This window comes from Salvelinus sp. IW2-2015, linkage group LG15 (assembly GCF_002910315.2).
Source record: "Salvelinus sp. IW2-2015 linkage group LG15, ASM291031v2, whole genome shotgun sequence".
Taxonomy (NCBI): domain Eukaryota; kingdom Metazoa; phylum Chordata; class Actinopteri; order Salmoniformes; family Salmonidae; genus Salvelinus; species Salvelinus sp. IW2-2015.
Window position 1 is genome coordinate 9,350,337 of NC_036855.1, and position 25,020 is coordinate 9,375,356.

At 42.3% G+C, this 25,020-nt stretch overlaps 1 protein-coding gene across 2 annotated transcripts in view; it reads left to right on the forward strand.

Annotated features, from left to right (window-relative positions):
• The window catches only part of fibcd1a (fibrinogen C domain containing 1a), a 128,905-nt gene that overhangs the window by 89,230 nt on the left and 14,655 nt on the right, over positions 1 to 25,020 (forward strand). For both annotated transcript variants that reach the window (XM_070446919.1, XM_024001087.2), the window contains one exon: positions 5,965 to 6,061. In XM_070446919.1, coding sequence (XP_070303020.1) covers positions 5,965 to 6,061 — 97 coding nt within the window. The remainder of the gene's footprint in view (positions 1 to 5,964; positions 6,062 to 25,020) is intronic.

Genomic DNA, 25,020 nt, shown 5'->3' on the forward strand with positions numbered 1-25,020 from the left:
TTTAATCGGGCAAGGCAGGGAGCCCAGCACAGCGAGTTTGCAGTAATCCAGAGGGAAGATGACAATGCTGGATTAGGACTGCGCCGCTTCCTGTGTGAGCAGGGTCGTACTCTGCGATGTTGTAGAGCATGACCTACAGGAGACGGGTCACCGCTCTGATGTATAGGTTGAGAACGAAGGGTGTTGTCCGATCACGCAAGGTTCTAGCGCTCTGAGGAGGAGGACACAATGGAGTTGTGCAACTCGTGATGCAAGATCATGGAACGGGCAGTCCTCCCGGGGAGGAAGAGCAGCTCCGTCTTGCCGAGGTTTCAGCTTCCAGGTGGTGATCCGTCATCCACACTGATATGTTCTGCCAGACATGCAGAGATGCGATTCGCCACCTGGTTATCAGAAGGGGGAAAGGAGAAGATTTAATTGTGTGTCGTCTGCATAGCAATGATAGGAGAGACCATGTGAGGATATGACAGAGCAAGTGACTTGGTGTATAGCGAGAATAGGAGAGGGCTAGAACAGAGCCCTGGGGACACCAGTGGTGAGAGCACGGTGGTGCGGAGACAGATTCTCGCACGCGCCACCTGGTAGGAGCGACTGTCAGGTAGGACGCAATCCAAGCGTGGCCGCGCCGGAGATGCCCCAACTCGGAGAGGGTTTGGAGAGGAGGATTCGATGGTTCACAGTATCAAAGGCACGCGATAGTCTAGAAGGATGAGAGCAGAGGAGAGAGAGTTAGCTTTAGCAGTGCGGAGTCGCCTCCGTGACACAGAGAAGAGCAGTCTCAGTTGAATGACTAGTCTTGAAACCTGACTGATTTGGATCAGAAGGTCATCTGAGAGAGATAGCAGGAGAGCTGTCCAAGGAGCGGCACGTTCAAGAGTTTTTGGAGAGAAAAGAAAGAAGGGAACTGATGTCTGTAGTTATTGACATCGAGAGGGATCGAGTGTAGGTTTTTCAGAAGGGGTGCAACTCTCGCTCTCTTGAAAGGCGGAAGGGACGTAGCCAGCGGTCAAGGATGAGTTGATGAGGCGAGGTGAGGTAAGGGAGAAGGTCTCCGGAAATGGTCTGGAGAAGAGAGGAGGGGATAGGGTCAAGCGGGCAGGTTGTTGGGCGGCCGGCTCCGTCACAAGACAGCGAGATTTCATCTGGAGAGAGAGGGGAGAAAGAGGTCAAAGCACAGGGTGGACAGTGTGAGCAGAACCAGCGGTGTCGTTTGCTTAGCAAAACGAGGATCGGATGTCGTCGACCTTCTTTTCAAAATGGTCTGACGAAGTCATCCGCAGAGAGGGAGGAGGGGGGGAGGGGGGAGGGGAGGAGGATTCAGGAGGGAGGAGAAGGTGGCAAAGAGCTTCCTAGGGTTAGAGGCAGATGCTTGGAATTTAGAGTGGTAGAAAGTGGCTTTAGCAGCAGAGACAGAAGAAGAGAATGTAGAGAGGAGGGAGTGAAAGGATGCCAGGTCCGCAGGGAGGCGAGTTTTCCTCCATTTCCGCTCGGCTGCCCGGAGCCCTGTTCTGTATAATATTGTGATGCAACTCAAAATGTAATACATTTCAACTCTATACTGTATCTGTAACGATCGTCTAAGGGAGGAGACCAAAACGCAGCGTGGTAAGTGTTCATGCCTTTATTAGCAAAGTGAACACTATGACAAAAATAACAAAGAGATAAACGAAAATCGAACAACACGAAACAGTTCTGTCTGGTACAGACACAAAGACAGAAAACAACTACCCACAAAACACAAGTGGGAAAAGGCTACCTAAGTATGGTTCTCAATCAGAGACAACGATAGACAGCTGCCTCTGATTGAGAACCACACCTGGCCAAACACACAGAAATAGAAAACATAGAACACAAAACATAGAATGCCCACCCCAACTCACGCCCTGACCAAACCAAAATAGAGACATAAAGGATCTCTAAGGTCAGGGCGTGACAATATCTGACATGGTACAGGTGTCTTCTTTTTTAAAGCCCATAACAATGTGTGTGAGGTGTATACATTTGTTTCAAATTAGATTTGTTTGACTACAAAGAAACACTCCGTGTTACCCTGATTCAGCCCTCTGCAGTAAAAGGTTAAGCTCTTCTCACATACACAGGACACATTATTCAAGTGATTATGTGGACTAATACCATATTGTGGAATGTGTAAGAAGACCATGCCTCTTCCGATGCTGTGCCTGTCAGACAAAGTGTGTCATCTCTTTTTCTCCAAGATGCTGTCATCTAGCATGGTGCTTCACTGTGAATGACTGAATGACTGCTCTGTATTGGGGGCTGGCAAAGAGATTCATTGGAACAGGTGAAATTGCTTTCGGGACTCACTCTTTACGGCGAGGCACAACAAACAGACACATCAGAGACAGGGGAGGGAGCGAGCAGTACACCCGCCCCTTTGGATTTTATGACACAATAACATATTTCTTTTTAGTGTTTACCCAGCATATGGGGCTTTCGAGTCAGCGCTTTTCTCAGCAACGTTATTACAAGTGCCCTGTAGCTATACCCATCAATCATCCCCCAATTTCCCATCTCTCTATCTCTCCCAACGCCCAGGACTGTGTCAGCCAGCCTGATATGCCAGCCCAGTTTCTTTATGCCGTCTGAACACCCCTTAAATTGAAGCCAGCATCAGGCCCTCTGATGGGAATATTCATAGCCCAGCTCATCAAATATTTATTAAAACATGAGAATTCGCCTTTATTTTAATCACCTGGTTTACACAAGGTGTCGTGGTGATTGGGGCAGATTAAGCGTCGAGAGGTGGCTATTTGAGCATTTCCACAGATTAGAGTGAATAAATAAAATGGGTTTGGTGGTGGGCTGGAGCGGGGGTAGGAGGAGAGAACAGATTTATTCTCAGTGAGGCCTCTACATATTCATTTTGAATGTAGCCCGAAGCACCTGCCCAGAATGTTGGCATCCTTTATTGAGAGAATTAGGGTGTTTTCACAGATCTCATGACCAAGGTCAGCGCTCTTCAAAGTATGCATGCTGCTACATGACTAAACACATCAAATGACATTGACCTAGCCATTAGCGAAAAGGTTGCTGGTTCAAAGAGTCGACAAGGTGAAGAACCTGTCGATGTGCCCTTGAGCAAGGCACTTAACCCTAATTTGCTCCAGGGGCACTGTACTACTATGGCTGACCCTGTAAAACAACACATTTCACTGCACCTTCATTACTGCTATGGCTGACCCTGCTTTAAAACAACACATTTCACTGCACCTATCCTAGTGTACGATATGTGAAGTAAACGTATTGAATGATATATATAAATATATATATATTATTATACAGTGGGGAGAACAAAGTATTTGATACACTGCGATTTTGCAGGTTTTCCTACTTACAAAGCATGTAGAGGTCTTGTATTTTATTATAAGGTACACTTCAACTGTGAGAGACGGAATCTAAAACAAAAATCCAGAAAATCACATTGTATTGATTTTTAAGTAATTAATTTGCTTTTATTGCATGACATAGTATTTGATCACCTACCAACCAGTAAGAATTCCGGCTCTCACAGACCTGTTTAGTTTTTCTTTAAGAAGCCTCCTGTTCTCCACTCATTACCTGTATTAACTGCACCTGTTTGAACTCGTTACCTGTATAAAAGACACCTGTCCACACACTCAATCAAACAGACCCCCCTCTCCACAATGGCCAAGACCAGAGAGCTGTGTAAGGACATCAGGGATAAATTGTAGACCTGTACAAGGCTGGGATGGGCTACAGGACAATAGGCAAGCAGCTTGGTGAGAAGGCAACAACTGTTGGCACAATTATTAGAAAATGGAAGAAGTTCAAGATGACGGTCAATACCCCTCGGTCTGGGGCTCCATGCAGATCTCACCTCGTGGAGCATCACATGATCATGAGGAATGTGAGGGATCAGCCAGAACTACACGGCAGGACCTGGTCAATGACGTGAAGAGAGCTGGGACCACAGTCTCAAAGAAACCATTATAACACACTACGCCGTCATGGATTAAATCCTGCAGCGCACGCAAGGTCCCCCTGCTCAAGCCAGCGCATGTCCAGGCCCGCTGAAGTTTGCCAATGGACCATCTGGATGATCCAGAGGAGGATGGAGAAGGTCATGTGGTCTGATGAGACAAAAATAGAGCTTTTTGCTCTAACTCCACTCGCCGTTTTGGAGGAATAGAGGATGAGTACCAACCCCAAGACACCATCCCAACCGTGAAGCATGGAGGTGGAAACATCATTCTTTGGGATGCTTTTCTGCAAAGGGGCAGGACGACTGCACCGTATTGAGGGGAGGGATGATGGGGCCAGTATCGCGAGATCTTGACCAACACTCACTTCCCTCAGTAAGAGCATTGAGATGGTCGTGGCTGGGTCTTCCAGCATGACAACGACCCGAACACACAGCCAGGGCAACTAAGAGTGGCTCCGTAAAGAACATCTCAAGGTCCTGGAGTGGCCTAGCCAGTCTCCAGACCTGAACCAATAGAAATCTTTGGGGAGCCGAAAGTCCGTCATTGCCCAGCGACAGCCCGAAACCTGAAGGATCGGAGAAGTCTGTATGGAGGAGTGGGCCAAAATCCCTGCTGCAGTGTGTGCAAACCTGGTCAAGAACTACAGGAAGTAGATCCTGTAATGCAAACGAAGGTTTGCTGTACCAATATGCGTTCTGCTTTTCTGATGTATCAAATACTTATGTCATGCAATAAAATGCAAATTAATTACTTAAAAATCATACAATGTGATTTTCTGGATTTTTGTTTTAGATTCCTTCTCTCACAGTTGAAGTGTACCTATGATAAAAATTACAGACCTCTACATGCTTTGTAAGTAGGAAAACCTGCAAAATTGTCAGTGTATCAAATACTTGTTCTCCCCACTGTATATATTAAGAGGAATAGATAGTACAGTTAGTCATTAGGGTCCACATGCTTTAAAAGAGCCTTACCTTTAGTAACATTGATTACTTGAGCTTCTCCAATGGATCACTGATGACTGGGCTAGAGATGGGAATGCTATGAGGCATTAGAACACTCTGAGGAATAACGCCCCGACTGTATCACTATCATAATTACATTTCACATGGACGCTTCCTCTGTCACAACGTATTTGTTTTTCAGTCAACGTGTGTGTGGCCTCTCTCCTGGCTGTGGCTCCTTGGGTTGGTGGTGTGGAACATGTGTGTGAGAGAGAGAGAGGGAGGGGGGGGGGGGCTCATTTACATTGATGGCGACCCTTGCCTCCGCTGGCATTTTCATCGGCCATTGATCCAGTGCCTGACTGATTAATCGTCTATAAAGGGATCAGGAGTCAATTAGTGTCTGAAGCTCACTTCTAATTCCAGCCATGCATCAGCATCCTAGCAACCTACCAGGGACCACACAGTTTACACAGACTTTCTGGAGCTATTCACATTGTCAGGCATCCCAATAGTGCCGTTTGAATGTTAAAATGTTTGTTTTCTCTTGATTTCAAAAGGACCGTTGCATACCAAAGACAAAGACCAACCTCTCAGGGGAAAAAGCATTGTTTTATGTTAGCTATGGGTTTTCGTAGCTTTCAGCATTTTTAAGAAAGCAAAATGAATTAAAGGATGATCGGAAACTTGTGACAGATGGTGTTTTGGTCTTGTTTCTAATGCCAATCGAGCACAGTGTCTGAGACATTTAGGAGAAAGATATGTTGACATGATATGGAATTTCCAATGGTATTTTCACTAAATGGGTCTGGCAAACCAACCATTCAAGTTCATATTCCCTAGGCACCAAACAGAAGAAAACAGACTGAAACAGGTAGGGRCTACTTGAGCTCGTCCAATAAGATCATTTTATGTTGCAATTTTTTTTCATATGGTGTACACTAATTAATACAGCCCTGGATTAGGTTGCATTTGGGCATTCGTGTTCACACAACAGTATACTGAAATGTTGCCATGGTAATAATATGGGGTGTTTCTTATGTTCTTCCTCCCAGGTCATTCAGCGCAGAGAGGACGGCGCAGTGAACTTCTTCCGAGCATGGGACGCGTACCGCGACGGCTTCGGCAAGATCACAGGGGAGCACTGGCTTGGTGAGCACTGATAAACAGGACCAGTACCATGTATGACTCCCTCCATTGGTTCGATAATGCTTCACGTTCTTGTCACATTTCCAAAGCCCGCCCATGAAGAAAGGAGAACATTGTATTTAGGTGTGTAATACCAAAACTTGTTCCACACACTAGAACAATAATTTCAAGCAGACAAGACAGCTGAATCAAATTAACGCTTACACAGAAGCTACACTGGGTTGTTGTGAAAACAGTAGGTATTTTACCTGCAACACCAGAAGTGTAGAAGCATAGAGTTACACTAAGCAGCTCCATTCTCTCAGGTTTCATTCATGAGTAGGAGTGTCTCACGCTCTGTAAAAGTTACGCATCTGGTGTAGCAAACAACTTGGTCTTTTGCTTTAGCTGAGGGTCTACAGGGAAGCCCAAAGGAACCAGCTGAGAGCAATTTTGTGTGTGTGTGTGTGTGTGTGTGTGTGTGTGTGTGTGTGTGCGTGTGCGTGTGTGAAGATTGAAAGAAGTTGAATAGCTCTTTTCCTCATGGCATTTAATACTGGGTGTTGCTACCTCATCAAAAGAAGAAATCTGCATACAGTGTTTATATGTTTAATTTCTCAAGTTGCCTCTTTGGGACACTGATGCTTCAGGGGCATAATTGAGTTTGTTTCCTCTTGTACATTCCACCTGTCAGGCTCTGGTCAAAAGTAGTGCACCATATAGGGATTAAAGGTGCCATTTGGGGATTGGACAGGGTGAGGCCCCCCATTTGGCCCCCAGCTCATCCTCACTGTCTCTCTTCTTTGTGGCCTGAAGTATGTGAATACAAGATTATGTAGATGGAGTGTAGTGTGTGCTTGCATGGGTGCTTGCATGTTTTTGTTTGCCCTCAGTGAGTGAACCGGACCCCTAATTCAGGGTTGGAGGATTGGAAATGACAGGCCTGCCACAAAGCATCAGCATGTCAAGATTGAGGTCTCCAAGAGAGGAGCAGGAAAGAGGAAAACTGCTGCTCACCACATGTTCTGAAAGTTATTTTACCTACAGGCACAGCAGAGCACTCTTTATGTACTGTGGGAAGCATCGAGGAGGAGGGGTTCAACAGACATGACAAATGTAAAACTTTAACTTTTGAGAGCATTCACTTTATGGGTACCATCTGTTTTGATCCAGGGTTTTAGTATGGGACCTGTCAGTAAGTTGTACATAGATCCCATCCCCTGGATAAAGCTTGTCCCTTGTCCAAATGCCTGAGAATAGACTGTTGTCACCTCCACTTGGAAGATGATCCCACCTACTACACACACACACACACACACACACACACACACACACACACACACACACACACTCACACTCACACTCACTTAACACATTCTGCTGCTAAATCAAAAATATTATACGTTTAAGTTAGCTGACTTATTACTGATGTTATCCAAATAACTGTTTATGGTCGTAGCAATATGATCCTGCAGATTAATTTCAGGAAAGTACAAATTTGTCTTGCAGCATAAGAATTTGCCTGAAATATGAAACTATGTGTTATTTTGATATTGGGGAGATATGAATATGAATATTTGTATTTTTAAGTCATCAAAGGGTATGTTTGAAATTGCAATTCCATATTTTTTATTTTGTAAAGCATTAGCATATTCATTCAAAACCAACCTAGCAGAGGACTTCAGATAAGCAATCTCTTTTATCAGTCATTTAAAATAATGAATTTAAATTGGTGATCAAAAACTTAACACCAATATTCTCCTATAAAACTCAGAACCTTTACTCAGCATGCCAATATATGACCAGTGCCAACACATAGAGACACAAGCATGTAGACACAAACTTTAAGCTCCAGCTCCAGTGGTCTGCAGGGGTAGGAGGGATTATTGAAGATCAAGTGGGGGGGACCTGACACAACTGCCATGACGTGATTATGACAGTCATAACATAACAACACGACACCTGGCATAACTGCAATCATTTTACCTGCCTGGCCTGTCAGCACATATTACATTCTTCTCTCCCAGTAATTAATTAATGACATGGGCCATGCCTGCCAATGCCTCCTGGCGTATTGATCACAGTCTGCATAGTAATGCCTTATTGCTCATTAAGCACTGCATGCTGGGGAATGAGGGCCAGAGAGTGTGCTGCTAGCGATACAATCTCATCACTCTGCTCGTTTAGAAGAACACACATCCCAGGGACAGGCAGGGACCAAATTTCCGCGAATGTCTTCATCCTGAAAAATAACAGTCCATTAGAAGGTGTTTTAAGCACCTCTATTGTTAATGTATGAAGTGACATATTTCGATGAACTGGGTAGGCTACTGTTCTTGACCCAAATGTCTTTTGGGGATATGTTTTTTTTGTTGCCATAATACTCTATTTCAGCTGCAGCAACTGATTAAAATGAGAAACTGTGAGGTGAGATTTTGGTCTAACAAGTGCCTTGCACCGATGAGATGAATGCATAATTCATTTGACTGCATACTTTTTGCATTAACTTAAGAAGAGGTGAGTTAAGGATAGCCGGTTAAGTGTTCACATCTGCCTGGGGTTTTCTTCCACCAATTTGAATTGCCATGATGTGGAGCATAAGGTCTGTTTTGGACTGGAATTCAAATAACGTTTTCACACTACTGAGCTAAGCCTAGCCGAGCTGTGCTGTGCTGGACAGGTAGCCACCATAGTTGCTGGAACTGGCTGCACAGCCACCACAGTTGCTGGAAAGGACAATGTGAAAAGAAAGCTTTGATAGCCTGAGAAACTAACAAAAAAGGGAGGGACTTACGTTCAGTAAGACACACTCATTTTTGTTTTCTGTTGCAAAACGTTTTAAAACGTTTTCCGTTGCGTGCCGTAATGAACACGACCCAGGCTATGGAAAACAGGCTAGTGGGATGTGGCCATGACATTTTGTCTTGTCAGGCCGTTGCCCCTGTTTCACTGAATGGAATGCTGACTCTGTAACTTCCCAATCCTTCTGCAAACTCCCTGGTTTCTTTCTCCCTCGCTCACTTGTACTCTTTGTTTTCATATTCAAATGTAGAGTTCCATTGATTTCAATAAGCTTAGATAAGCAATTTCAGTCTTGGTGCATGATTCAGTCACCTTGCATCTCTGCCCATTAGAATTTGAACAACTGCAGAGAGAGTAGGATATGGAGTCTTTGCAGAATAGCTCTTCTCATACCTCACTATGCAGCCCACTTTTTTACTAATGGGTCCATTATAAACCACTGAACTCTGATGGGAGATGTGGTAACAAGACTTTCTGCTGTTGATCATTACTTACATAATTCCTTTCTCTCCGGACTAACTGCTATTGTGGTAGTGATTGTTCTTTGTTTAAGCTAGCTGTTGTACTGTAGCTAGGTTTTTAAAATTGCCAAGATGATTTGTTGCCAACTTAAATACGCACATTTCAAAGAGTGCCTTTTCTAAATATGAAAACACATATAGTATAAATATACTTTATTTCACAGCTAAGCGTTCTACCATTCWTGTAGGTCTAAGCCCTTAGATCGGAATATCTCCTAAGCAAACATATGGAATTGTTTTAAGATAGTCATACAATTTATCATGCAACCGTTTGGTCTAAAAATAATTTATACCAAAATGATTTTATGAAATATTGAATTTGGTCTTTACTGCTATAACCCATAGAAACACATTGAATAAAAAATGTGGCAAAAGAGTCAGAAAATAAATCATAAGGACTAAGGTTTTGAAGTGTCTGTCCTATATCTAAGAGATACTGTATATATCTAAAAAAAAATGACCCATGTTTGGTCACGTTATTCGTGGCTCTTTTTACCCCCTATGCACGTTGTTGTGAGGACAGACGCTGGGAGATGAGAAGCAAGTACAGGGAGTGAATATTTAATAAATAACGGACATGAAACAAAACAAGGGCAGTGTCTGGACAAGGGGAACAAAACGACATTAATGCAGACACGGGGAAGAAGCTGAGGAAGTGACAGATATAGCGGAGGCAATCAATAAGGTAATAGAGTCCAGGTGAGTCCCATGAAGCAGAGATGTGCGCAATGATGGTGACAGGTGTGCGTAATGATGGTCCGCCTGGCGCCCTTGAGCGCCAGAGAGCGGGAGCTGGAGCAGGCGTGACAGTTGCGCCATTTTTACAGCCCGCTATTGGGTTACCTTCAGATGACTGTGTGCTTTGTAGCACAAAACAACCGACACTCGTATTCATGAGTCTCCCCATTCGATATTGGCAACATAGTAGTTTGTAGCTCAAACGTTTCGGTCTGAATAGTTGGTTTTGTGAGATGACCTCTTCAAAATTAGGACGTCTACGCCAGCAAGTTCAGTTGACTGCTGTAAAGCTTGTGGATGTCGTAGAGCGAAACAATCAACACTTATTGGTTTGTAGCTCAAATGGTTCAGGTTTTACAGATGATTTCGTGACTATTTTCTTGTCTGCATCTTTTCATATGTAGCAAAAGACTGCTTTCACAAACTTTATATTTGGACGGAAAGAGGGGATTGAGCTGCAGCCACTACAAGAAAGGGCAAGTACTAGCAAAAACACACAGGGAGCTATTCAATATTCAAAATTACATCAACGTGTGACGCACAGGTGAATCAATCGACTCTGGGGTTAATGGAGGAATTAGCTTTGGGACATTATTTTATGCATGATCTATAGTTCTTTGCACAGAGAGTGTTCTTTAATGAAAGCCTCTCCAACATTATCCAGGTAGAATCAGGAATTCCCCAGGGCAGCTGTCTAGGCCCCTTACTTTTTTCAATCTTCATGAATAAAGCCAGTGTGTCTATGTATGCGGATGACTCAACACTATACACAACAGCTACTATGACTGCAACACTTAACAAAGAGCTGCAGTTTGTTTCAGAATGGTTGGCAAGGCATAAGTTACTCCTAAATATTTCAAAAACTAAAAACATTGTATTTGGGACCAGTCATTCCCTAAACCTCAACTAAATCTTGTAATGAATAATGTGGAAATTGAGCAAGTTGAGGTGACTAAACTGCTTGGAGTAACCCTGGATTGTAAACTGTCAGATTGATACAACAGTAGCTAAGATGGGGAGAATTCTGTCCATAATAAAAAGCTGCTCTGCCTTAACAGCATTATCAACAAGGCAGGTCCTACAGGCCCTAGTTTTGTCACACCTGGACTACTGTTCAGTCGTGTGGTCAGGTGCCACAAAGAGGGACTCAGGAAAATTGCAATTGACTCAGAATAGGGCAGCACGGCTGGTCCTTAAATATACACGGAGAGCTAACATTAATAATATGCATGTCAATCTCTCCTGGCTCAAAGTGGAGGAGAGATTGACTTCATCACTACTTGTATTTTCAAGAGGTATTGACATGTTGAATGCACCGACCTGTCTGTTTGAACTACTGGCACACAGCTCAGACACCCATGCATACCCCACAATACATGCCACCAGAGGTCTCTTCACAGTCCCCAAGTCAAGAACAGACTATGGGAGGCACGCCCCCCATAGTCTGTTCTTGACTTGGGGGCTGTGAAGGGGACTGTGAAGAGTTCTCTGGTGGCATGAAGTCAATCTCTCCTCTCTCATGACTACATGGAACTCTATTCCACATCAAGTAACTCATGCAAGCAGTAAAATTAGATTTTAAAACAGATAAAAATACACCTTATGGAACAGCGGAGGCTGTGATGACACACAAACACAGGCACAGACACATGCATACACACACACAATAACTGAACGCACACACTTAATGTGTTGTGAAATCTGTTGTGAAGGTATTGTAACGTTTTTAAAACCAATCATTTTGCTGAACCCCAGGAGCAGCTGCTGTCTTGGCAGGAACTAATGGGGATCCATAATAAATCCCAGGAAGAGTAGCTGCTGCCTTGGCAAGAGCTAATGGGGATCCATAATAAATAAAAATAAAAATAGATAAGAAACACGTCTACAGTATATTGACAAGACTATAAACATATTTATTGAACATTGTATTGTAAAATTAAATTGCAGTTGAAGATTTACCAAACTAGTGGAGATATTTGTTATGTTAGTGTGTATACTGTAGCCTTGTCCCGCTCCAGGCCTCACAGTGGTCATTATGGAGTGCTATTGCTCAGCGAGCTGCAGGCATAATCTCTCTCACAGCTCCACTCTTCCTACTCTCTCTGGGTTTAAACACATTGACCCCTCAAAACACACACACACACTGCACTGACTCTATGCACGCACACTGGACTCTACCCACACACTCACACATACTTACACTGACACCCCAACACACACACACACACACACACACACTAGATACGCCCACACACACATAACCATAACATGCGCACACATGTATACTGACTACACACACTCACACCAGTGGAGGCTGCTGAGGGGAGAACGGCTCATAATAATGTCCGGAACGAAGCTAATGGAATGGCATCAAAGACCTGGAAACCATGTGTTTGATGTATTTAATAACAATCCACTGGTTCTGCTCCAGTCTTTACCATGAGCCTGTTCTCCCCAATTAAGGAGCCACCAACCTCCTGTGACTCACACACACACACACTTTCACACTCACCACATATGCTGCTACTGCTCATTATCTATCCTGTTGCCTAGTCACTTTACCCCTACCTATATGTACATAGCTACCTTAATTACTTTGTACCCCTGCACATCGACTCGGTACTGGTATTTCCTGTATTTAGCCATGTTATTTTTACTCGGTATTGTAATTTTTTATTTACTGTGTATTTATTCCTTTTGTCACAATTTAATTTTTTATATATTTTTTWAAAATCTTTAACTCTGCATTGTTAGTGAAGGACCCGTAAGTAAACATTTCACTGTTAGTCTACACCTAATCTTTACAAAGAATGTGACATACATTTTGATATTGTTTTATTTGACACACCAGCCCTTCCGTTACAGTCTTTCCATTCAGTTGATGTTAATTGAAATACTGCTGACAAACTAATGGTCACAGTATGTCTGTTTTATTCTGTGTGTGAGTGCGTCTGAGTGTTATGCAGTATGTGTGTAGTTGGATTACTATTGTTTACTTAAAGTGATGAGATGGGCTTGATCAATCACGTTTGATGTCCTGTGTTTTTATAGCGTTGTTTGGCAAATGCCTAAACCGCCGCTCCCTTTGGATCTGACAGATGAGTTGTATCCATTGGTCAGGAACCAGATTCAGCCAGGTATTCACTGGTGAAGTTTTCCTCTTGATGTGTCCGTTGTAAATTGATATTTAGTCCCTTCAAAGTACATACAGCTCTTGCAGGTAAATGATAAGACGTTCACAGCCGCTGCAAAGTTATCCTCAATGTATTGAATAATGTAAGCTACAGTTCTGTTTTAAGTCTGATATGTGTATGCCCTGTTTTGCAGACCCTCCCTGAGTCCCTAATCTTATATAGTCATAAAGTAAATCGCTATAAACAACTCTGGATGGCGGAGAAGGAGAAAGATAAAGAGAATGTAACACATTGTATTTCATTGTGTAAAGGCTTTCGTCTTCCTCCTCGTCTGAGGAGGAGAAGTTAGAAGGATCAGAGGACCAATGTGCAGCGTGGTAATTGTTCATCTTGTTTAATAAAAGTGAACACTCAAAATACAAAAACAACAAATGTGAAAAACCGAAACAGTTCTGTCTGGTGCAGACACACAAAGACTGAAGACAACCACCCACCAAACCCAACACAAAACAGGCTACCTAAATATGATTCCCAATCAGGGACAACGATTGACAGCTGCCTCTGATTGAGAACCATATCAGGCCAAACACAGAAATAGCAAAACATAGAAATACAAACATAGACTGCCCACCCCAACTCACGCCCTGACCATACTAAATAAAGACAAAACAAAGGAAATAAAGGTCAGAACATGACACATTGTTCTAGAATAATATCTCACAATAGCATAGAAGCTAAGAGCAGGGGTCACCAACAGTGAATGTATTGTTGTAATTGCTAAATTATCTTGACCATAATGTATGTGCCTACAAATACCTAGGTGTCTGTTAAACTAGGTGTCTGTAAACTCTCCTTCCAGACTCACATTAAGCATCTCCAATCCAAAATTAAATCTAGAATCAGCTTCCTATTTCGCAACAAGGCCTCCTTCACTCATGCTGCCAAACATACCCTCGTAAAACGGACTATCCTACCGATCCTTGACTTCGGCAGGGCAGCGATCCTTGACTTCTACTCAGCAAACTGGATGTAGTCTATCACAGTGCCATCCGTTTTGTCACCAAAGCCTCATATACAACCCACCACTGTGACCTGTATGCTCTCGTTGGCTGTCCCTCACTACATATTCATCGCCAAACCCACTGGCTCCAGGTCATCTATAAGTCTTTGCTAGGTAAAGCCTCGCCTTATCTCAACTCACTGGTCACCATAGCAACACCCATCCGTAGCACGTGCTCCAGCAGGTATGTTTCACTGGTCATCCCTAAAGCCAACACTTCCTTTGGCCGCCTTTCCTTCCAGTTCTCTGCTGCCAATGACTGGAACGAATTGAAAAATCACTGAAGCTGGAGTCTTATATCTCTCTAACTTTAAGCATCAGCTGTCAGAGCAGCTTACCGATCACTGTACCTGTACACAGCCAATCTGTAAATAGCACACCCAACTACCTCATTCCCATATTGTTATTTATCCTCTTGCTCTTTTGCACCCCAGTGTCACTACTTGCACATCATCATCTGCACATCTATCACTCCAGTGTTAATGCTAAATTGTAATTATTTCACCTCTATGGCCTATTTATTGCCTTACCTCCCTACTCTTCTACATTTGCACACACTGTACATTGATTTTTCTATTGTGTTATTGATGGTACGTTTGTTTATGTGTAACTCTGTGTTGTTGTTTTTGTCACACTGCTTTGCTTTATCTTGGCCAKGTCGCAGTTGTAAATGAGAACTTGTTCTCAACTGGCCGACCTGGTTAAATAAAGGTGAAATAAATAAAATAAAAAATAAAAAATTGTATTGAGCTCCATGTCAAAAGATAGTGTAAATGTTCTGAGACATTCTCATAATGGTATATCTGTCAGCACAATACTAGTGTGATTCCTGATCACACAACTAGTTTTGATCTTCGCCTCTAGACTATTCTAATCATAGATCTCTCTAAATCCCTCTCCTGTAGCGCTCCTTCATCTCTGACTACTTGTCAAATAACATCATAGAGAGAAGGCCTGTGAATTGATGAAAGGTCTCTAATACGGTTCCAATTGGCCTTTTTCCCCACCATGTACAAGTTCCCACTCCCAGTGTCTCCTACGTTGGATGGAATAAGTCCGCAAATTGTACTGAATTTCATAGAGATGAGCCACCATGACATCAGCTATTCCCTGTTGTGTCGTTTGCCAACATAATCACAAAGTCGTGTGGACTGTTCTCCCGCAATGTTCAATAAAACATTGTTTGGCTCAGCATTGTTAATAATGTGTTTCGTTAATCGCTTTTGTGGTTGTCTTAGACTAACTACTTATCTTACTCTGCGAGTAACTCTCTGCTTGTTCCACTGTCCAGAAATGGACTGAAATAAATTCGAACCCCCAGTGTTATTTTGGCCATCCCATTTTGCATAAAATGTATATGCTATCACACCATTAAGCCTTTTTATCAATCCAATTCATGCCTCTGCAATTTGCAGCCAACTTGTGTTCAACCGAGGTGAATTCCAAGTCGGGGAAATGAGATGAACAGAGCTACAAGCAGATACCCTAACTATTTTCCCTTGACTAATCTTGATCACATACCATACAATGTTTCCTCTGTATCTCAACTTGAATATTCATTGTTTGGATTGTTTTGAATTAAATGCATTTTGTACTTTCATAGGTAGATTTTTTTGACTCTCCGTCTGTGTGAGCTTGTTGATGCGGTTGAGAACTCGCCAACACTAATTTTTCCTTTTATTTTCATCTGAGAGGTGTAATGACTAATCTTGTGTACTTTGCGAAGCGCTAAGAGGGAGATGATGCCTGACTAGCCGAGGATGTCACGCCCTGATCTGTTTCACATGTCCTTGTGCTTGTCTTCACCCCCCTCCAGGTGTTGCCCATCTTCCCCATTATCCCCTGGGTACTTATACCTGTGTTTTCTGTCTGTCTGTGCGAGTTTGTTTTGTTTCTCAGACCTACCAGCGGGTTTCCCCTTGCCTTGACTATTTTCTAGTTTTCCCGGTTTTGTCCTTTCTGCCTGCCTGCCTGTCCGGTACCTTTGCCTGCCCGTGTTTCTTCGACATTGTCTGCACCTGGGTCTTACCTTCAAATGTGATAGAGGAGGCAAAATCAAGCTAATGCCCTGGAAGATAAGATGTTGACGCTCCTGAGAGTGAATTTAGCTTGATTGTATTTCTGAATTTCTCTTGATGCTACAGTATCATATAGCCAGTAGGGGGCTACTTTCAGGGGCGTCATTTTTCATTCACACTTAAGCATAGATATGTGGGTAAACCATGCGTGGGATCATTTCCATTTAAAGTGTGAGATTTATCAATACGAGCGCAGTGGTGTAAAGTACTTAAGTAAATATATTTTAAAGTACTAAAGTTTTTTGGGGGGGGATATCTGTACTTTACTATTTATATTTTTGACTACTTTTACTTCACTACATTCCTTAAGAAATGTGTACTTTTTACTCCATACATTTTCCTTGACACCCAAAAGTACTCGTTACATTTTGAATGCTTAGCAGGACAGGAAAATAGTCAAATTCACGCACTTATCAACCGAACATCCCTTGTCATCTCTACTGCCTCTGATCTGTTGGACTCATTTAACACACATGCTTCTTTGGTAAATGATGTCTGAATGTTGGAGTGTGCTCGTGGCCTTCCGTAAATAAATAACAAACAAGAAAATGGTGCCATCTGGTTTGCCTAATATAAGGAATTTGAAATGATTTATTCTTTTACTTTTGATACTTAAGTATATTTTAAACCAATTACTTTTAAACTTTTACTCAAGTAGAATTTTACTGTGTGACTTTTACTTTTACTTGAGTCATTTTCTATTAAGGTATCTTTACTTTTACTCAAGTATGACAGTTGGGTACTTTTTCCACCACTGTATGAGTGTTTGCTTGAGAGTGTGTAAATGTACCCACAGCCATGACCATGCGTATACACAGTGCCAAGTGGTGGAAGAAGGGAACAGCTTGTCAGCGTAGAATGGGGAAAACACAGAACATGAAGAACACCTGCTCTTTCCATGACATAGACTGACCAAGTAAATCCAGGTGAAAGCTATGATCCCTTATTGATGTCACTTGTTACACCGAACAAAAATATAAACGCAAAATTCAACAATTTCAACGATTTTACTGAGTTACAGTTCATATGAGGAAATCAGTTAATTTAAATAAATTCATTAGGCCCTAAGAATACAGATACAACAGAATACTGTTGGTCACAGATACATTAAAAAAAATGGGCCTCACAATGGGCCTCAGGACCTCATTATGGTATTTCTGTGCATTCAAATTGCCATCAGTAAAATGCAATTGTGTTCATTCTCCATAGTTTATGCCTGCCCATGCCATAACCCCACCACCAGCCTTCTGTTATGTATATAAAGTGTATTATTGGGATGTAAACGCAAAATGTAATACATTTCAACTGTATATCTGACATGATACAGGTGTCTTCTTTTTTTAAGACCATAACCATGTTTGTGAGGTGTATACTTTTGTTTCAAAGTAGATTTGTTTAATACTACCAAGAGACACTCTCTGTGTGACCCTGATTTAGCCCACTGCAGTAGAAGTTTGTGTCAAGAACTGCAAAGCTACTGGGTTTTTCATGCTCAACAGTTTCCCGTGTGTATCAACAATGGTCCCCCACCCAAAGGACATCCAGCCAACTTGACCCAACTGTGGGAAGCACTGGAGTCAACATGGGCCAGCATCCCTGTGGAACGCTTTCAACACCTCATAAAGTCCATGTCGTTCTGGGGGCAAAAGGGGAGAGGGGTGCAACTCAATATTAGGAAGCTGTTCCTAATGTTTGGTATATTCAGTGTACATGTTGAAAATGTCTGAAATTGTGAGTAATAATTCAATAATTTTTGTGAATTCATACAACATGCCGATCGCCRTCTCACAGCCCTCGATGAGCCAATGTTTTGGATGCAATCATCAGCAAAACAAACTGTGTGTGTATGACGCTTGTAGGATTGTTTGATAAATCACACTTTTTATATGCTTCTGAACATTCCGTTCGTAAGTATTATTTTTGAATGGTTTCTACTCAATATTGATAAGACCCCAGGATTTCATAGCTAATAGATGTTCTGATTGTTCAGAAGATTCTATAGCTGTGTGTTAAAGCGAACAGATTTGAGCATCCAATCGTGTTAATCTAGAGACATGTAAATATACTGATGGAGAACTTATCATCTTTGAATTAATTATACTGTCTCTTAGGCCGTGTCTACACTTGACTTCTGCTATCAGAATACGAAGATCGCATTGAAAAGACAGGTCTAGACACGTAAAAGTCGCATTGTGAGGAGGTGGTCAGGGACGCATTGTGTGTAGATTTATCCTCAGTCTGTACGTAATCAGGTTACCGAAAGCGCATACAGTGGGAGATGTGGTCAGCACTCCGCCCACAAGACTCAACAATGTTTTGTTTGGCTAGAATTATGCTAACCCGTTAGCAGTCCATTTCACTTTGCATGCTAGATAGCTGGCTGTTAGCTACCGTAGTTAACTACTGCCATCAAGTTGTTGTTGYGTTATCATATTTAGCCTATTCCACCGTTTGCAGAATGCATACTGGCATTTGAATATAGTGCAGGGAAAATTAATCCGGACACAATGTGGACATGGTGGACACATTTAAATGTAAGTATAGACGCATGATGTGTTCAGAATTCCAAATCGGAACTCCATGATCAGAATACAAAAACTGCATTAACTGTCAAGTCTAGACACAGCCTTAGAGTCTCTCCCCATCGTAATTGTACAAGCTTCATTAGCTCAGCTTTCGCAGAGAACGACATTTTATTTTTAATTGAATAATTGCTATTTTATAAGCCTGTAGGTTAAACAATGACAGAGGTTAGCTGGATATTGGACGGTCTCCCCCGGGAGTGTTCCCCTCAGAATCGCAGAATCCAGGAGGACGCTTCTCATGGAGAATAATGTCAAATACAAAACAAAAGCTGCATCAAGCCTAATTAAATCTTCACCCTTATTTGCATAGAACTGCGCTAAAGGCGGAGAACGGCTTTGCCAAATCAACTCTGCACAGAGGCCTGAGCCTCAATGCAGACGTGCTGGAAATGAGTGAAATCAATACTGATGCAGTGGTGTGCCTGTCTACGGTGCCGAAGCCACAGGCTAAACCAGATATTTAAAGTAGGGGGACGTAGGGAGGGCCCCAGGTGTCATGGTGGGATGATTAATTTAGAGCAGAACTAAGAGGCTCCATGTCACCCTTTCTGACAGGTGTTCAAAGAACCCCTAACCTAGACCTGCAACTCTCAGGGTCGGCGCATAAGGCTGTGTGATGTACTCTATGAAGTCAGCCTCCTCTACCTCTCACCTCTCTCTATGCCTTTATCTGACAGGGGAGGGAGAACACCCGAGCTAGATGTGTTACCAAGAACAAGCACTACTGAAAAGTTAAATCCTTCTGCTGCTGCTGCACAGATGGAAGAGTGTATTCTTAATAATTGGTGGCCAGGAATGTTGCTTCCTGAGGGAAAGGTAGTGTAGTCATGATCATAACCAGGTGGCGAGATTCATGTTTCCTCCTGGCACAATAAAAAAAAGAGCTGGTTAATAAATGCATCAACTGTGGCCAATCTCCTATACATACAATAATTACTCACCTTAAATAGTTACGCAAACATATTTTTTTTTGCCAAAAAATACATGTTTGAATAAATAAGTCTTGAAAATATTAGACCAATTTTACAGTTTCTACATAGTTACATGTAAGCAACACAATTTAAACTTACTTTGAAATGTAAACAACTACCTCATAAACTTTACTTGGTGTATTTGTCACTAAAGTGATAATTCCCATCAGCATCTTACGGGTGCAAAGAGTAACTAATAATCTTTAATGAAAGTCTTAATTTACAGTTGAAGTCGGAAGTTTACATACACTTAGGTTGGAGTCATTAAAACTAGTTTTACTTTGTGCATGAAACAAGTCATTTTCCCAACAATTGTTTACAGACAGATTATTTCACTTATAATTCACTGTATCACAATTCCAGTGGGTCAGAAGTTTACATACACTAAGTTGTCTGTGCCTTTAAACAGCTTGGATATTCCAGAAAATTATGTCATGGCTTTAGAAGCTTCTRATAGGCTAATTGAMATCCTTTGAGTCAATTGGAGGTGTACCTGTGGACCTATTTCAAGGCCTACCTTCAAACTCAGTGCCTCTTTGCTTGACATCATGGGAAAATCCAAAGAAATCAGCCAAGACCTCAGGAAAAAAATTGTAGACCTCTACAAGTCTGGTTCATCCTTGGGAGCAATTTCCAAACGCCTGAACGTACCACGTTCATCTGTACAAACAATAGTACGCAAGTATAAACACCATAGGACCACGCAGCCGTTATACCGCTCAGGAAGGAGACGCATTCTGTCTCCTAGAGATGAACGTACTTTGGTGCGAAAAGTGCAAATCAATCCCGGAACAACAGCAAAGGACCTTGTGAAGATGCTGGAGGAAACAGGTACAAAAGTATCTATATCCACAGTAAAACGAGTCCTATATCGACATAACCTGAATGGCTGCTCAGCAAGGAAGAAGCCACTGCTCCAAAACCGCCGTGAAAAGCCAGACTACGGTTTGCAACTGCACATGGGGACAAAGATCGTACTTTTTGGAGAAATGTCCTCTGGTCTGATGAAACAAAAATAGACCATAATGTTTGGCCATAATGACCATCGTTATGTTTGGAGGAAAAAGGGGGAGTCGCAAGCCGAAGAACACCATCCCAACCGTGAAACACGGGGGTGGCAGCATCATGTTGTGGGAGTGCTTTGCTGCAGGACGGACTGGTGCACTTCAGAAAATAGATGGCATCATGAGGCAGGAAAATGATGTGGATATATTGAAGCAACATCTCAAGACATCAGTCAGGGAGTTAAAGCTTGGTCGCAAATTGGTCTTCCAAATGGACAACGACCCCAAGCATACTTCCAAAGTTGGGGCAAAATGGCTTAAGGACAACAAAGTCAAGGTATTGGAGTGGCCATCACAAAGCCCTGACCTCAATCCTATAGAACATTTGTGGGCAGAACTGAAAAAGCGTGTGCGAGCAAGGAGGCCTACAAACCTGACTCAGTTACACCAGCTCTGTCAGGAGGAATTGGACAAAATTCACCCAACTTATTGTGGGAAGCTTGTGGAAGGCCACCCGAAACGTTTGACCCAAATTAAACAATTTAAAGGCAATGCTACCAAATACGAATTGAGTTTATGTAAACTTCTGAACCACTGGGAATGTGATGAAAGAAATAAAAGCTGAAATAAATAATTCTCTCTACTATTATTCTGCAATTTCACATTCTTAAAATAAAGTGGTGATCTTAACTGACCTAAAACAGGGAATTTTTACTAGGATTAAATGTCAGGAATTGTGAAAAACTGAGTTTAAATGTATTTGGCCAAGGTGTATGTAAACTTCCGACTTCAACTGTATGTGTCAAAGCCATTAGCAAAAACTATTTAAGGCATTACCAATTACTGATTAAAGATGCAGTTCGGGTTCTTATGCGCAACAAATTCGTACATATTGTACGAATCGGATTCGTAACATAAAGTGTAATAATATAATCCAGGACGTAACATCATACGAAATGGACGACATAGTACACACTTCGATAATGTAGTACACCAAAAACAGGGATCCGTTTTGGCACTGCAGCACCACTTTCAAAACTATTGGTTGGAATTATACAAAGGTTCTGGAGTATCACTTCAACACCTGATTATTAAGATTTAATTTGAGATAATGAATATGCTGTTAAACGTCTCCACTGCAATGAGCGCTATTTTATTGGATGAGAGATTCTCAAGGGGTCTAATTAAAACCTAAGCACAATTATGGAAATTCACAGGAAAGTGCAGTTTAAATATAAGTAGTGTGCTTAATTTCCAAAGAAATTTCCAAAGCTTTGATGCTGGAAAATGTTAAATGATTTGGCTTGAGATATGTAAACTGTCAGTCTAAAAGCCAAAAGGAGCTGGGGTAAAAATATACATACTGTGAGCACAGGGATGTAGGGTTAAGACAACACTGAAAAACTCACATTTACAGGCATGAGAATTGATAGATTTACCATTTTGCGTTGATAAGGACAGACCTACCAGTATGTACCAGACGGCTCAACTGGGATGAATGAGTGAAGGTCAGACAAAAAGAGGTTCAAATTGTAAAACAGCATGGAGAGTTGTTCATCTCATCAATAATTCAAAAGAGAACATGCAAACTGGCAAGTAAATGCATTTTTTTATTTGTGCTTTTTCAGTGTACATATCTATCTGTTTCGACATACTGGAAGTCTCTATGGCCTGAGGCTCTGCGTGTACCAATTAATGTCTCAAACTTTTTCCCAAATTATGAAATAACTATCCGATCTATCTGAATGGTACAGGTTGTTCTAGTCTAGATGGTGGTGAACTGTTATGGAGACGCATGCAGACAGTGCCACGTCACTCAGTGCATTTGTGCATCATGCACATCGTCTAAGATATCCTTGAGCTCCACAGTTTCACAAGTCCACAACACCCCCTTAAGTTAGCCCTTAGCTGGTCATTCAATAAGTATTCCAACCTTGTGTGTGTCTGATGAAATAAACAGTGAATACAGAACAAGTTGAAGGGCACACAAAACACAGTGTAGCTGCCCGATATTAAGACAACGTAGTCCAGAATATGAAGCTGTTTGCCTTCAGTGTTATTCTCCTGCCCTCTGTTTCCTGTGATCTGCAGGCTGGGGAGAATGTCAGACAATCTCTGTAGACCGCTCCTTGCAGAGGGATTAGCAGGCAGTAGCAGCGATCAATCAAATCAAATGTATTTATATAGCCCTTCTTACATCATCTGATATCTCAAAGTGCTGTACAGAAACCCAGCCTAAAACCCCAAACAGCAAGCAATGCAGGTGTAGAAGCACGGTGGCTAGGAAAAACTCCCTAGAAAGGCCAAAACCTAGGAAGAAACCTAGAGAGGAACCAGGCTATGAGGGGTGGCCAGTCCTCTTCTGGCTGTGCCGGGTGGAGATTATAACAGAACATGGCCAAGATGTTCAAATGTTCATAAATGACCAGCATGGTCAAATAATAATAATCACAGTAGTTGTCGAGGGTGCAGCAAGTCAGCACCTCAGGAGTAAATGTCAGTTGGCTTTTCATAGCCGATCATTAAGAGTATCTCTACCGCTCCTGCAGTCTCTAGAGAGTTGAAAACAGCAGGTCTGGGACAGGTAGCACGTCCGGGGAACAGGTCAGTGTTCCATAGCCGCAAGCAGAACAGTTGAAACTGGAGCAGCAGTACGGCCAGGTGGACTGGGGACAGCAAGGAGTCATCATGCCAGGTAGTCCTGAGGCATGGTCCTAGGGCTCAGGTCCTCCCGAGAGAGAGAGAAAGAAAGAAATAGAGAGAAAATTAGAGAGAGCATACTTAAATTCACACAGGACACCGGATAAGACAGGAGAAGTACTCCAGATATAACAAACTGACCCTAGCCTCCCGACACATAAACTACTGCAGCATAAATACTGGAGKCTGAGACAGGAGGGGTCAGGAGACACTGTCAAATCAATGCCCGAAAAGGCATGGTTATCAAAGGGGGTTTGTGTCGACAACACTGACAACCACACAAGTTTACCCTGAGACACTGAAGGCTGTGGTGGTTTATTTACTGTAGTTACTGAGTTATCTGTGGGTGTCTTTAATCTCAAATTATGTAGTCCTTATTTCTTCAGGGGCAAAACTAGTACATATGATTTTATATTAGGGATGATGCCATGATGCCATCTTATAGCTTGTTTTGCGAACACACCTAAGTGCACACAGAGTTCCAGCTGATCTGTGGATGTCTAATAGTATAGTAATAGTAATAGTATCTCATAAATAATAATTGTTGAATTTCTTATATGATCCTAACACACCCTTACAAAAAGGAATGGTGCCCCGTGTGAGGGAAACCCCTTTATATTCTATCGACACCGGTGCACGAGTGGGCACACYGTTGCACCTGTGGGTGCAATTGTGGATACTAATGATAACCTTCCAGTGTAAATAGCCCATCTATGTATTTGCTGTGGAATGAACCCATTAAACAACACTGTTTATGCCTGATGATGAACTCTAGCGATGTGCTCTGCTGCTGGGAGAAGCCTATCCAATGGATTCTGCTGTTTGAACAATGTGTCTGCACTGGGCAGAGGACGGATTAGGGGGGAGAGAGATTAGGCTACTTGGTGTGGCTTTCCACTGTAATGTTAAGGTCATTCTCGAGTGCTGAACCATTTGGAGTTAAACTTAATCTAAAATTGATTTAGACGCTCCTCCAGCAGCCATGTAGTGAATTGGTCAATCAGCGTGCTAGCGATGCATTCCAAGATTTCTATATGAGAACATTAACTCTTTCTGGTATTTGAGACCACCGCACCATAGCACAGCACATACAATGTGCATACAGAGCATTATGGGTAATAATGTTCATTGTGACTTTTTCCTTAATTTTATACTCACTGGCTATCTGTTTAATTGTCCTATAGCATCTACAATGCATTTCAGACAGCAAGAAGCAGTTAGTGAAAACTAATGTGGCCACCTGCAATGGAGGCCCACTGGGCACACACTGGTTGAATCAACGCTGTTTCCACGTCATTTCAATGAAATGACGTTGAACCAACTTGAAATAGATGTTGAATTGACGTCTGTGCCCAGTGGGGGTTCACTTGTAGGAACCATACGAGGTGTT